This window comes from Antechinus flavipes, chromosome 1, assembly GCF_016432865.1.
Source record: "Antechinus flavipes isolate AdamAnt ecotype Samford, QLD, Australia chromosome 1, AdamAnt_v2, whole genome shotgun sequence".
NCBI classification, from domain to species: Eukaryota; Metazoa; Chordata; class Mammalia; order Dasyuromorphia; family Dasyuridae; genus Antechinus; species Antechinus flavipes.
The window spans coordinates 725,818,064-725,832,437 of record NC_067398.1 but is presented as its reverse complement, the minus strand read 5'-3'; the positions used below and the strand labels follow the sequence as shown (position 1 = coordinate 725,832,437).

Below are 14,374 nucleotides of genomic sequence, written 5' to 3'. Positions count from 1 at the left end.
CCCTGTGGTCGTTGAATTGTTAAAGGATTAAATATATAAATTTTATTATTTTGCAAATTTTACCATATTTGCATAGTCCAGCTATGAGCACTGAAAATCCCTCTAGTTCTATAAATTGTTATTTCTTTCTCTATGAGTATTTTATAATTGTATTTATATAGTTATTGAGTGTGCTTTGGTAGAAGAATTCCCAAATATTTTATTCATCTTGTATTTTTGAGGTTTCCCTCTTTATTTCTATCTCCTTGATATTACTATAATTAATTTATTGCGGGGATTGCAGTTTTACTAAAGCTCTTGTTTCAATTAATTTCGTTACTGATTCCCTAGGATTTTTAAAATAAACTATTTCCATTAGCAAACTGGGATAATCGTTTCTCCCATGTTGAACTTTATGCTTTTCTTTTATCTTGTTGCTCTTCCGAGCATTTGACAACTAGAATGTTGAGCTGAGAAAAGCGATATCCTTGTTTACTCCTGTATTGAGAAGACTTTTAGGTTTCTCCAGGCTTTAATACTAGTTTTTAGTTTAATTGAGATCTTATTATGTGAAAATATATTCTGCTAATCCTCTTATACTTTGTAGGGTTTCTATGAAAAGTATTGAAAAAAAAAGAAAAATAGAAGTATGAGATAGTTTATATTCAATGGGGCCGCTAGGTGGCGTGGTGGGTAGCGAAGTGAGCCTGGAGTCAGGAAGATTCATCTTGGTGGCCTCAGACACTTCCTAGCTGTGCGGGAAATCGCTTCGTTCTGTTTGCTCCACTTTCCTCATCTATAAAACAAAGTGGAGGCAATAGCAAACCCTTTCAGCATTTCTGTGAAGAAAACCCCAAATAGGTCACGGAGTGAGACACGATTGAAGAATGAATCAACGCCAACATTTTATGGTCTTCTCTATTTGTGAATTTTATTTGGCCACTTAAAACCTTGTCTCTGTTTCTGAATGAAGGACCTCATGAATTCCAAAGTTGAGGCTTCCTCTCTCATGGGTGCCGGAAAATGTAGTCGTTTCTGATCTCTTTTAATTGCAGGAAAAACTCTGAGCTGAAATAATGTGGAGCCAGCCTGTATCACAGCCGCTATTAGAATCCCATCAAAATTCCGTCTATAAGATTCCAGAGCTGAGAACTATGGATTCTAAGTTCACTTGTTTACCGAAGTTAACTAAAGACCTACCCCCACCCCCATCCTTGCTTTGCCTTGTGAGGATGATCGAGTCTAATCTGGGGATCATTGAATCTCTGGGAGAGCACCAAGGGAAGTCGTGGGGGGCGGGGCTGGGGGCTGGGCTGGAAGTGGGGGCTGCCAGGAGCTAGGAAGAGGGAGGCAGGGGTCCCTCCGCCGGATGACCTCTGCGGGAGGAGAGCTCTGGGACCAGAGTGGCGGGAGGGGCCGGCTCAGGGTTTTCCTGGCCCCTCCCTCCCCCCGCCCCCGCAACGCCGCTGGGGGTCTCACGCTGACCTTGTCCTGTCCTTGGGTGTCAGGGCGGCCGATCCTAGAGCCCGGCTCCATGACAGACAGAGGCCGGCACCCTCGGGCCCACGCTGTGTCCGTCCGAGCCCCCTGGAGCTCCCGGAGGGCAGGGGCCGTTCGCCTTTGCCCGCACAGCGCCTGGCAGCGGCCGTGTAAGGCTTGCTGACCGTCGCTGGGATCACTGGGCCCGGGCTGACGTCGGGAGACTTCGGGCACTTCCTGGGGCTGCGACCACCTCAGTTATGGGGGGGGGGGCAGTCCGGGCTTGCAGGAGTCTTGGGAGGCACAAATGGGGCGGCGTTAGGGGCTTAGGACAGCGCAGGGCTCTCAGCAAGTGCAACATAAGCGCTCTCCCGGCTTCCCCTTCTCCGAGAAGCCCAGAGGCGCTGGAGGTCCGCCAAGACCTGAGACAGGGGGATTGTCCTCGGCTAATCAAGGCCTCCGGCGCTGAGGGCGCTGCCAGGGAAGCCATGGGAGGCCCCGGGCTAGGAGCGCGCCGAGGAGCTGCAATCTCTGCGAAGAAGGGCTTCCAAACCGAGAGATCCGCGGGAGTGTCCGGGACTCCTCTCTGCTCTTCCATCGTGAAACGCCTCGGGCACGGCGCAGGGAGCCTCCCTCGTGCCCCCATGTCCTGCCAGGGGTCTGCACAGCCTGCTGGGGGGCATCGAGCCTTCCTTCCGGGGCTCCCCTCCTGGGACTGTCCCTTCAACTGTCCGGGAGCAGAAGCAGCTTTCTCCCCACTCAGGGCTGCTCGGGGCTCAGGCCCAGGGAAGCCCCCAAACCTCTGGGGAGTGCTCTCTGAAGAGGGAGATCTCCCTAAAAATCAAGGGGAGCCCCGTCCCTGGGGACCTACCAGCTGATCTTGGGCTTCATAAAGGCGAGGCTGGGGGCATTCCGAGCCCGGCAAAGGCACGGAAGGTGGAAAACCGGGACCCCGGAATGGCTGGGAAGTCCCCAAAGGAGAGATTAGGGAACTAGCCCCGACCCAGGCTAGAGCGCCGTGGGAAGGGCCTTGAAGGCAGCCGTTGTTCCCCTGTAACTGGGGGCACTGAGGGGCCACCGTGGCCAGACTGCTTTGGGAAGATACTTCTGGACGCCCCGGGGATGGGGGGACCGGAAAGGAGGGAGGGGGAGTGCGGGCGGGGGGGTTCCTGAGCCGGGCGGGGGCTGCAGGGGAAGGGGGATGGAGGAGGAGAGATGAACGATGAAAAAGCATTTATTCCGGGATCCCTCAGGGGCCCGTTCCTGCCTTGTCGAAGCTCACATTCTAAGGGGGAGGAAAGGACGCATGGAAGGTCTCAGCCAGAAGGAGGTCCCGCGTCCTCGGGGTCCCGCCGCGGGGCAGACTCTGGCCACGGCCTTTCTTAGCATCATCTTCACTGATAAAACGCCCATTTCTGCCGCCGACCCATTTGTTCCAAGGACTTTGGTCGCGGGACCTTTTCAGTAGCTGCTGGTGGGGAAGGGGCCCAGGGAAGTGCTTGCTGGGCTCCAGCTCGGAATAGAGGGCAAGGCCAGTGATCTGAGGGGGCGAGGAGGGCAGGGTTTCCTCAGTGTACTTGCTGGGGCCGATGCTGACTGGGACGCTCCCCGAGGGCAGCATCCCCAGTGGTGGCTGTGCATCCGGGCCGGCTCCTCCTGGGGCTCCTGGGTGCAGGGGCCCGGGGCCGCGTGCCGCGCCGCTGTCCCGCCTCAGAAGGCCTGAAGTCTGCGGCCTTGTGCCGGCAGAACCGGAAGACTAAGTTTAAGGAGAAGGAAGCGAGGATTCAAGCCTTCAGTGGGGTTTGACAGGCGGGTTTGGGGGACACCTACAGGACACTCGAGCGGAGGAATCTTAACAAGTGGCACGCAATTCGGACAGATGACCCAAGGATCCCTGGGAGCTCATGGAGGAGCCGGCTACTGGAGGGAGGGGGACAGATTTGGGGGGTCCTGTTCCCTGAGCGGGCTCAGAGTGCCGAGTCAGCAAAGGGGCAACCAGACCCCAGACCCAGGAGGGAGCCAGTGTGCGGGGGTGGGGGCTGGCAGCAAAGCCAGAAGGGTGACCATCGGGGAAGAAGAACCTCGTCTGAGGTTTGAGGAGGGGTTCGAGTGGAGGCAGTGAGTGGGGGCGGCTGCTTTTCAGGAGTGAGGGCAGCCCAAGTAGCAGGAGGGCCAGATGAAGGATGGAGGAAGTTAAGAATGATGGCAGGGGAAGACCATGGACTCGAGCACAGGGATGAGTCTTGGGAGAGGGGCAGGGGAGGTCCAATGGCCAGACATCCAGTGCTGGCCCGGGATGGGGTGAATGATCTCGGTCTCCGTGGTGTCCGAGCGCCCCACAGCGCCCACTTCAACCACCTCCAGGCCCCTGAGACACGCTGATCCCATCTGCAGGACGTGGGCTCCCCAAGGGGCTCGAGGCCCATCCGTTACCACCTGATTTAGCCACCGGCCAGGACGGTTTTCTCGGGATGTGGCCATCCTGCAAATGGCACAGGAGAGAGCTGAGCGCCAGGCCGATGAGCAGCCCTCACCCCAGAGACGGCATCCCATGCTCCCCTGACGGTGAGACCTTGGAAAAGGGGAGCCCCTTTCCTGGGCTTTCCTAACACTGCAAATGCCACGATGCTCGCAAGGAACAAGCTTTTGGGGAGTCCAGATCATGAGGTTCTTGAGGGCCGGGGCCCCATTTCTGACTTTCTTTGTATCCCTGAGGCTTAGCACAGTGCCTGGCACATAACTACCAAGTACTTTCTATTTTATGTAGTTAGTGCCCACAATAGTTCCCACAGAGAAACAGGAGCTGTGGATGCTGCACAGAAACAACCCACGGCACAGTGAGATCCGAGGGCTGAGGATGACATCTGAGTCTCACGGATTCTTAAAGCCACGTGGAGATGTTGGGGAAGGGAGTTCCAGTCCCAAGATCCCCAAGTGTGAAGGTAGGGGCCAGGCGCCAAAGGGGTCTCTGGGGACCAATGAGGGGTCTTGGGTCGCTGGATGTCAGGGCGTGGCAGTGAGGTTTGGGAACAGCTATGAGGATCGTTCTGTAAAAAGGGATGAGAAAGTGTCTCAAATTATAGATAAATGTTGAAGGGGATATGGGAAAACTGGAACACTGATACATTGTTGGTGGAACTGTGAATGGTTCCAACCATTCTGGAGAACAGTTTGGAACTCTGCTCAAAGGGCTATCTCACTGTGCATGCCCTTTGGCCCAGCAATGCTTCTACTGTGATTCCATCCCAAATATAAAGGAGGGAAAGGGCCCCAGGTGTCCAAACATGTTTGTGGCAGCCCTCTTTGTAGTGGCAAGAAACAGGAAAATGAATGGATGCCCATCAGTTGGAGAATGGCTGAATGGATGGCATATGGAAGCTATGGGATATTGTTTCTATCAGAAATGACCAGCAGGACACTGATGCTGAGTGAAATAAGCAGAACCAGGAGATTATTGTACATGGCACCAACAAGATTATATGACGATCAATTCTGAGGGATCTGGCTCTTTCCAATTACCAGGTGATTCAGGCCAGTTCCAAAGGTCTTGTGATGGAGAGAGTCCTCTTCCCCCAGAGAGAGGCCTGTGGGGACTGAATATGCATCACAACATAGCATTTTCACCTTTTTTATTGTTATTTGCTTGCATTTTGCTTTTTTTTTTTTTCATTTTTTCCTTTTTGATCTGATTTTTCTTGTGCAGCAAGAGAATTATGGAAATACATATAGAAAATCGCACCTGTTTACTGGTTTCTTTGGGTTACTTGCCATCCAGGGGAGAAAGAAAGTGGGGAGAAGAGAGGAAGAAAAAAATTTGAAACACAAGGTTTTGCAAGGGTGGATCTTGAAAACTATGCATATATTTTAAAAATAAACAGCTTTAATAAAAAAAAGTCTCAAATTTAGATCTATGCTTAAGGAAGATTAGACCAGCAGAGTATGAGGCACGGACTGGAGGGGAAAGATGGAGGGAAGCCAGGAAGGAAACAACTATTCAGCAGAATCCCCCCATGAGGGAGGAGGGCCCATTCTAGGGCACTGGCAGGGACACGGAGACCCAGGATGTGAAAGGTAAAAGAGAAGAGGTGTTTTGGTATCCCCAGCACCAAACCCAATCCCCGACAATTGTTAAACACTCACTAGGGGCTCAGTGGGTTCCTAGGCATAAGCCTGGTAACTGTCCCTAAAAATACAGAGTGGTCCCATTCCTTGAGTTTTCCTGACTGCTACCATCAGCCACCTTGTCCCTTTTCCAAACTTCTGCAAATCATGGATTTTTTCTTAATCTTTGATCTAAAATAGTGAATGAGAGTTCCAAAAGAGAGAATAACTGGAATAGAGGACCAAGGGTAGATTCCTGGGGGACACCAAACTTTAGGGGGTGTGAATAACACCGGGAACCAGGAAGTGAAGGAGAGGGAATGGCTACCAGCACGGGAGAAGGAAAGTGAGCTAGAAGGGGAAGCGAGAGCATTTACTTAGAGCAAGGGAGTGGGCAACAATGTCAAAGGACACAGGAGGATAAGGAATCCCTCCCATCAAAAGTCAATGCACTGAGTGATGAGAATCTCACAAAAGACTCTGCTAAAGGAACTTCAGTAAAGGGTGGAGAAAGAAACCAGGCTTGAAGGAGCTCGTTCTGGCTGATCAATCTGAAGGCAGGTGGGAGGAGGTGGGAGACAGAGAGAGGGGGAGAGAGGGATGGAGACAGACAGACAGACACACACACATGACCTCCATGACCCCTGGAAGAAGGCCCTCAGAAAGAAGGGCCTTAGATGGGGCAGGCAATTTGGCTTCAGCAAAGACAAAGAACACTTCTTCCTCTCGGTCAGAAGGAAAGGGGAAGAGCAAGGATGACGTTTCTGAAGATGGCCGAGGAACAGTTTTGAGGAAGCAAGTGCCCATCAGCAGTGCAGGTGATGGGGTAGGCAGGTGTTTAAGGAGCTGAGAAAAAAGCACCCAACCAGCTGACGGGGATCTCTTTACCCAAAAAGCCTGAATTATCCATGTTTCAGAGGATGTCCCAGCTGAAATCTTCACGTTCATCAGCTTTATGAGGCATTGCCATTCAAAAGGCTTCACTGTGTATTCTCTGATGTTGAATAAGATGTTTGCTCAGGCGGAAAGCCTTCCCGCATTCACCACACTCAAATGGCTTCTCTCCCGTGTGGATCCTGTGGTGGGAAGTCAGAACCGTTCTCCATCGGAAGGCCTTCCCACAGATGCTGCACTCGTAGGGCTTCTCTCCCGTGTGGATCCTGTGGTGGGAGGTCAGCCCCGTGACCCAGCGGAAGGCCTTCCCACACTCCTTGCACTCGTAAGGCTTCTCTCCGGTGTGGATGCTCTGATGCTGGATGAGGTGGGCGCTCAGGCGGAAGGCCTTCCCACACTCGCGGCACTCGTACGGCTTCTCTCCAGTGTGGATCCTTCGATGGGAAGTAAGCTCCGTCCTCCAGCGGAAGGCCTTCCCGCACTCATCGCACCCGTAGGGCTTCTCCTCGGTGTGGATCCGCTGGTGCCGAGTGAGCTGCTTGCTCTCCCGGAAGGCCTTCCCGCACTCCCTACACTCGTAGGGCTTCTCCCCTGTGTGGATCCTCTGGTGCTCGGCGAGTCCCGTGCTCCTGCTGAAGCTCTTCCCACATTCACCACACCCGTAGGGCTTCTCCCCGGTGTGCGTCCTCTGGTGCCGAGAGAGCTGCTTGCTCTCCCGGAAGGCCTTCCCGCACTCGTCGCACCCGTGCGGCTTCTCCCCCGTGTGGATCTTCCGATGTCGGGAGAGCTGCGTGTTCCGACTGAAGGCCTTTCCACACTCCGTGCACTCGTACGGCTTCTCTCCCGTGTGGATTCTCTGGTGCCGGGAAAGCTGCGAGTTGTGGCAGAAGGTCATCCCACATTCACTACATTTAAGGGGCTTCTCTCCAGGACGAGTCCTGTGAGGAGGAATAGAGGAGCTGTGAATCAAAGACTCATTGATTTTCATTAGGTTTCCTGTTAACATGTATTCTATTTTGTTAAATAAGTTGTGAATTATACTTTCAGGGTTGTAGTGTTTAAGGAAAGACTGCAGGATCTGGAGCTCGAAGGTCAGGGTTCAAATTCATGGCGACATGGGCTAGTCAATTCTTTTCTTGGAAGCTAATTTAAACAGTTTGCAAAATGAGTTGGTTGTGGTAGAATGAATTAAATAATATGGGGAATTCTAAATGCAGAATTTTCCACTTAAAATATTATTTGTGTGTATAACTGGGCAGCTTGATAGCATAATGGGGAAAGAATGAGGCTTGAAGGCAGGGAAGCCTCTGCTTGTCTCAGTTTCCTTATCTGTAAAATGGGAATAATCATAGCACTTCCTTCTCAGGGTGGTGTGAGACTCTAATGAGAAACCCCCAATTACTATGAAAAATGTTCATAATGATAATGATAAGCAACAATACTCGCTTTTACTTTATCAGCATCATCACCTGGCGTCTTTACTTAGGTCTGAGAAATCTCTCAAGTTCTTCCTTTAAGGCCCATATTTATGGAGATCCTTTCCCACTGATACTGGTGAATATGGACAAAAGGCTGATCTAAGAGAGAAGCTCCTGCCATATTTATGGAGATCCTTTCCCACTGACACTGGTGAATATGATCCAAGAGAAAAGATTTCACCATCAGCTGCTTTAAACTTGCCTCAACGGCTTGTCTTCATTGGTCTTCTGCTTCCCCAACCTAGGAGCAGCTTTGGAAGCTTCTTCCAAACTGAAGCTGGAGAGATAATCCCTGGGGCATCCTTCCTCAGCTGATTCTTCAACTGACATTTCTAAGTCGGCAGACTCCTTGGCTCCAAGCATCACCTCACCATCTGGAAACAATAAATTGGAGAGAAAGAGAGATAAGAGATATAATCGATAATCCTGTTCCCCTTTTTGAGAGAAAGGGAATTGTACTCTCCTTAGTCCTATTCTTCCTTTTCTATTAAGGAAAACAATTTCCAAATTTTGTAATCTTAGAAAAAATAATGGAAGTTACAGAGGAGGGGCCATTACCCTCACTACAGGCAGCTTCCTCCCTGGGAATTCCCATTAAATCACAGGGTTGGTGAAAACAAAATCCTCCTGGTAGAAAGGAATTCCCTGAGGGTACACAAGGACTGCATTTCATTTTGTCTTTGAATAGCTGGCATCTAATAAAACTTAGTATAGTTTGGGAAAGCAGAAGATGGAAAACGATTTTGAAAAGATGAGAGAGATTAATTCAAAAAAAATCTAAGAAGAACAAATAAGCTTCCTGGTATAAAATATATATTAATCAATTTTTAATAAATTTGTTTAAAAAAATAACATGCAGAGTACTCTTTTTCAGAAGGGGGCTTTTTTTTTTTTTAAAAGAAATAAGGGAGGTAACATAAACACACACATAAAGAAAAAAAAGGGAAAAGAATCATAATTATGATTTTTTCATTTTCAGCTGGGTTGGCAATGATGTAGGCTACATGGGGCCAACAGACTGGCATACAAGGAATGGAGGAACCTAGAATCCCAGTTAAAGAAAGTCACATGATTATTCATATGAGACAGAGGATCTGCATTGGGAATAGTTTCATTAAGTCTGGATTAATAATAAAAGTCTATTTTTTTTCTGGTAAAATGGCTAAAGAACATGCAAATCCTACAAATGTAATACTAAATGGAAATGGAAGTCACTCCCCGATAAAAGGGAAAAGAGACAGACTACATTAAAAGGCAAAATGAACTACATTTTGCTTCTATGAAACCCTTTGAATCCAGAAAGACCTAATCTGATCCAAAATAAAAATTCAGTTCTGGCATGGCTAACAGGCCTCAGGGTGGGCGAGAAGATGATCACCAGGGGCTACAAGGAGGCACCGCACGATACAGAGTGCCAGGGCTGGAGTACAAAGGTGACCTCAGCAAGTCCCTTGACTTCCATTTACCTCTGAGTCCTCATCTGTAAAATGGATTAGTAGGAATGATCACAGTTAGCATGTCTGCAGTGCTTCCTATGTGCCAGGCAGAAATACCAACTATTATGCTATTAGTGTTAAAATGACGATCGACATGTACTTCATGCTTTCATTTTCTCACCTTATCCCACTTTTGCCTCACAGAATCCTAACTGAGGGAGAAACTGAGGCTCACGTGGTAACTGTCAAAGACAGGACTCACACCCGGGTCTTCTTGATTTCGTCCCTGGCCTTGGCTCCACACTTGCCTGTCCCAGAGGCTCCAGCCTCACTATACAAGCAGTTCATCTTCCCCAGGGGATGCCCATTGGGCGTGGGCCCTAAGAGGGCACATCCTGCCCCTGCCTCTCCAGGGTGTCTGTGCCTGGGGGGCAAGCGAGGGATGTCAAACTCACTGTGAGTTTATTTTTTTTTGTAGTTTCATTTCTGCTGTTGAGCACCCCCCTTACATTTTCAGCTGGGCTGGCAATGGTGTCGGCCCCACAGGGAAGCACACCCGGCCGGTGTCAGAAAGACGGGAGTGCAAATCCTGCCAGCTGCAGGACCGCCTCCCTCAGCCCTATTGTAGGCACTATGGCGCCTCCCTTGTGGGGCTCCTGGGAGCTGCAATACCCATAAAGCTCTGGCACAGCCTGGGGATTCTCACTCACCTGCCCGGGTGCTCCTGGGGCCGGCTCCCTCCTGTATCCAAGGGGCTTCCCGTGGCTCCAACTGGAAGAGCATGGAAACTGCCAGTCCTGCTCATTGAAAAGGGGAAAGTGCTGGGGGAGGGTCCAGGCCCAGCCCCCTCTCAGCTAGCGGCTCTGGCCTCCCGTTAAGTCCCCCAAGGCACCTTCTAGCCGGGTGAACCTGGGCTCTGCCTGCCTCAGCTTCCTTCGCTGTAAAATGGGCACAGGAGGCTGTCCCTCCTCCGAGGCGGAGATCCAAATGAATCACCCCAAGGAAAGGGCCATGCATACAGCAGGCGCTCCACAAATGCCAAAAGTTATTATTGCGGCCGCACAAATGGGAGCCAGATTTGAGAACTGAGGGATCCCGGCTCTGCTTGGTGCCAGGCCCTACCCCCCCCCCCCGCCCCTTCCTTTGTGGCTGCTCTTGGATCTGGGGGGGTCTGGGCAGGGGCGGAAGGACCAGACCAGTCCCTGCACCCGCGTCTGCTCACCCAGATCGGCCGAGATGGGGAGCAGAGTGCGGCCGGGGCGGGCAAGACTCCCATAGGTCTCCAGCATCACTTCGGGTACAGCGCCATGGGAGACGGCCGCCCGCGGCTCCTCCTGAATCACCGGGTCCTGGGAGCCGGAAGGTGGTGGGGCAGAGGGGGCGGGACCAGGCCGGCTTCAGGGGCGCCGCCCCCCCCAGGGGCTGGATCCAAGCCAAAGATAAGAAGGCTGAGGGCCAGGGCATTCACAGAGAAAACCCAGCAAGCAAGGGGCAGAGAGAGCTGGGAGGTCGGCAGCCCCCCTCCCACCTGTGCGGGACCAGCCTCTCTACACCCCCCTGATGGTCACCTCTGCCCCAGGAACAAGCAGAACCTCCCGAGGGCCCGGGGGCAGCCCCTTCCCGCCTCAGGCACCCCCCTCCCGCAAACGTGACCCGGGCCCCGCCCACCCTAAGAACACGGCCAGGCCCGGGGTCCGGGCCTCTCTCTTCCCCGCCCCTCCCCCTCTGGTTCTTTTCCTCCCTCAACCCCTTCCCGGCAGAGCATTCCATGATGCGCTGGGTTCGGAGGCTTGGGGTAAGAGGAGGCCAGAGGCAGCCCCACCCTCGGGAGGGCCCCAGGCCAGGAGCTGGGGAGGGTCAGTGCGAGAGGGGTCAAGGGCAAAGGGCTCTGGGGAGTGATCGCAGCCAGGGCAGCCCGGTGGGCTTTCGGGGAGTACAGCAGAGAGGGCCTGGGGCTGGGCCCCACAGCGCGGTCCCTCCTCTCTGCCCTCTACAGGGCAGGATCATCCCTGTGCGGATAGAGTGCCCGCCTCTGGCCCTCCCCCAACCTCCAGCGGATCCCCAACACTACCCTGATCCCCTGGCCTGCCCCGGCCCCCCAGGGCCCCGACCCAAGGGTCTCTGGCCCCAGACCCAAGCGGGTGCCGAGGCCGGCCTCCTCCTCCTCCTCCCCCCTCCTGACCCTGCCAGCCTCGGCTCTCCCTCTCCTGCCCGGCCTCCCTCCAGGGGCTCCGCGCCCTCCCTCCGGCCCATGCCCTCGGCCTCCTTGGCCTTCAGGGCGGGGAGCGGCTCAGCCGTGAGCGCCTCAGGGCAAGGGCTCGGGGAGGCTCATGGGAGAAATGAGAGTGCGGGGCAAGGCTGGCAGTGCCCCCCCCCAGTGGTTCAGGGAAAACATGAGCGGGCACCCCCCACCCCGCGGCACATACCACACCCGCACACACACCCCACACCCGCACACACCCGCACACACACCCGCACACCCCCCACACCCGCACACACACCCGCACACACCCGCACACACACCCGCACACACACCCGCACACACACCCGCACACACCCGCACACACACCCGCACACACCCGCACACACACCCGCACACACACCCGCACACACCCGCACACACACCCGCACACACCCGCACACACACCCCACCCCGGGCACCCCACACCCCCGACACCCGCACACACCGCGGCTTCACCAGCCAGACTTAGCCCTAGTACTCTGGGACCCCCGCTGGCACTGCCCAGGAGCCTGGTGAAGGGCGGGGGAGGAAGGGGAGGGGCCCCTCCAGGGGATCCCCGCTGTCTTGGGGGACCCTCGGGCCCCTTCTCCCAGAATGGACCCCCAGGTGTGGGCGGGGTCACAGACAGCGCCGCCCTAGAGTGCAAGGAGGGGAGTGCCCCCGGGGGGGGGGGCAGGGTTCTGTCCTCATCAGACAGAGGCCGAGGTCAAGATCAGGGACCCGCATTCTCCCGCTCAAACAGGGACAAAGCTCAAAAGGGCAGAGCGAAGAAAGCCACGCGCAGGGAGGGGCGAAGGAACAGAGGCGCCGCTGATTGGCTCTCAGGTCGCGCCCCCAGAGGCTGACCAATGGGAACACCCGCTCACTGAGAGGGCGTGGCTCCTACTGGAAAGGCAAAGTGAATTGCGCAGGCGCAGTTTACTCCAGGCTAAAATCCTTCCCCGCCCTGCTCCCCGAGGGTCCGAAACTAGGCTCCGGGAGTCCCGCCTACTCAGACTTGGGGCCTGACTCACCCCAGCCCAGGACGCAGGGGTCGGACCCTGGTGGCGGCGGCAGCGGCTGAGGACGGAGCAGACCCGAGGCGAGCACTAGCGGGACGAGGATGGCGAAGGTGAAGCGGAAGTGACGACATGGGCCCCCACTTTGGCCCGCCTCCTCAATTCGAGTTTCCAATCTCAGAAAGAATCTTCGAGTTCTTGGATTGGCGTCTCCGTTTCCATGAGAACTGCGCTTGGCAACGTTGAAAGGAAAGACTCCTGGGAAGTGTAGTTCAGAGGTGGGGGGCGGGGCGCATGCCCAGCATCATGCTTTACTTTTTCTACTGAAGAAGTGTCCGAGGAAGCCGGTCCCTGGCTTCGAGGTTATGGGCACTTGGGGGGGCGGAGCCTGCGCGGGGAGGAGGAAATGCAGACGGGTCTCCGAACACCGACCAGGACGGGCCAGCGCGCATTTACGGAGTGCCGCCTGTTTACGGGCACTGTGCAGGGGGTCCCGGGCAAGAAGGGAGGGGCCGGCCGGGACCACAGGGACTGCGAAGCGGAGGGAGCTGAGCCCCCCCCCCCCCGTGGGGAGAAGGGCCAAACGCCGGCAGCCCGCAAACATGAAGTGCCTACTGTGTGCCCGGCCGTGCGCAGGCTCGGCTGGGCTTGGCCGGCACCTCTCGTAGGGAAGATTAAGAAAAAGTGCAGTGGCGCCAAGCTCCGAGCAATTTCTCTCCTCTTCAAACCAATCCACGTGAATTGATTAAGCACCCAATATATGCCAGATAGTGTGTGAAGGAGATGAAGCTCCCCAAAACAGCCCCTACCCGTAGTCAGTCACCGTGCATTTATTAAGTGCTTCTGGTATGCCGGGCACTGGGCCAACTGCTGCAAACCCAAGAAGAAAGGCCACTTTTCAATGAGCCGGGACAAAATGAAGGGTGGCTGTGGGGGAGAAAGGCGGGGGGGGGGGGGGGGGGGGCGGGGAGCAAGCCCTGAGGGGGGGGGCTGCAGCCTGGAGAGGGGGGAAGCAGCTCCCCCAGGAAACTTACCTCCCAGTGGAGGAAGACTGCCGGCGGGTGGACACAACCTGCATCGTGTATAGATGGAAAGCCCGGCAGCCGGAGGGGGGGGGACTCCCACAGAAACTGGACTTTAAGATGAGTCTTGCAGGAAGCCAGGGATTTCAGGAGGTAAAGCATCCTAGTCATGGGGAAAAGTAGTGCGAAGGCACAGAGATGGTGTGTGTGAGGTGACTGGACATGGGCAGAGGTGCAGGTTTACAGGCTGAAGGTAGGGGAAGGGAAGGGAACAATAAGCTATTGCCGTTGTCTATGTAAGAGCTGATAGGAGCCTTTCCAAGGGTTGCTGCCGTGGAGAGAAGGGAACATGTCTGAAAGAAGTTGGGGAGAACCGACCAGATTGGGAGTGAATGGGCCGGGTGAGGTGAGTAACTGGATTCAGGGGTGACTCTGAGGTGGTGTCTCAGGGATGAGAATTTCCCAAGTGTGGCTCTTGTGGAAAGAGGAATTGTTTTAGAATGAATTTGAGATGCCTGTGGAACAGACCAAAACTTGCGATGGAGAGTGATGTGGGATTGGAAAAGAGAGTGTGTATCAGTAATTGAGACCCCTGGGATCAGCGGGTGAGAAAGCACTTTATATGGCTTATATAGGGCCTAGGACAAAGCCAGGGCTCATGGATATGGCACAGAACAAGGCAAAAGAGACAGAGACAGAGTCGTGCGATCAAGTGAGAGAATCGAGGGAATACAGAATCCAGGAG

At 54.2% G+C, this 14,374-nt stretch overlaps 2 protein-coding genes across 4 annotated transcripts in view; one reads left to right on the top strand and one right to left on the bottom strand.

Moving 5' to 3' along the window:
* Positions 1–14,374, top strand: part of LOC127545847 (zinc finger protein 420-like) — a 330,731-nt gene that overhangs the window by 158,844 nt on the left and 157,513 nt on the right. The window lies entirely within an intron of this gene.
* On the bottom strand, positions 5,073–12,850 carry LOC127545871 (zinc finger protein 79-like). Of its 2 annotated transcripts, XM_051973375.1 has the most exons (5): positions 12,623–12,850; positions 10,590–10,789; positions 10,078–10,164; positions 8,134–8,305; positions 5,073–7,391 (listed from the first exon to the last, which is right to left on the bottom strand). In XM_051973375.1, exons 2-5 carry the CDS (start codon positions 10,654–10,656, stop codon positions 6,530–6,532), a joined length of 1,188 nt encoding a protein of 395 aa, XP_051829335.1. In that variant the 5' UTR covers positions 10,657–10,789; positions 12,623–12,850; the 3' UTR covers positions 5,073–6,529. The 2 variants fall into 2 exon arrangements, with proteins under 2 accessions (XP_051829335.1, XP_051829336.1); XM_051973376.1 differs by lacking the exon at positions 12,623–12,850 and having other exon boundaries at positions 10,590–10,937.

Excerpts from the sequence above, each read along its gene's own strand:
- LOC127545871 (XM_051973375.1), bottom strand. The coding sequence starts at position 10,656 with ATGCTGGAGACCTATGGGAGTCTTGCCCGCCCCGGCCGCACTCTGCTC. Across the intron at positions 10,165-10,589 it reads CCCCATCTCGGCCGATCTGG|GACTGGCAGTTTCCATGCTC; the intron begins GTGAGCAGACGC and ends TTCAATGAGCAG. Across the intron at positions 8,306-10,077 it reads CCCCAGGAGCACCCGGGCAG|ATGGTGAGGTGATGCTTGGA; the intron begins GTGAGTGAGAAT and ends TATTGTTTCCAG.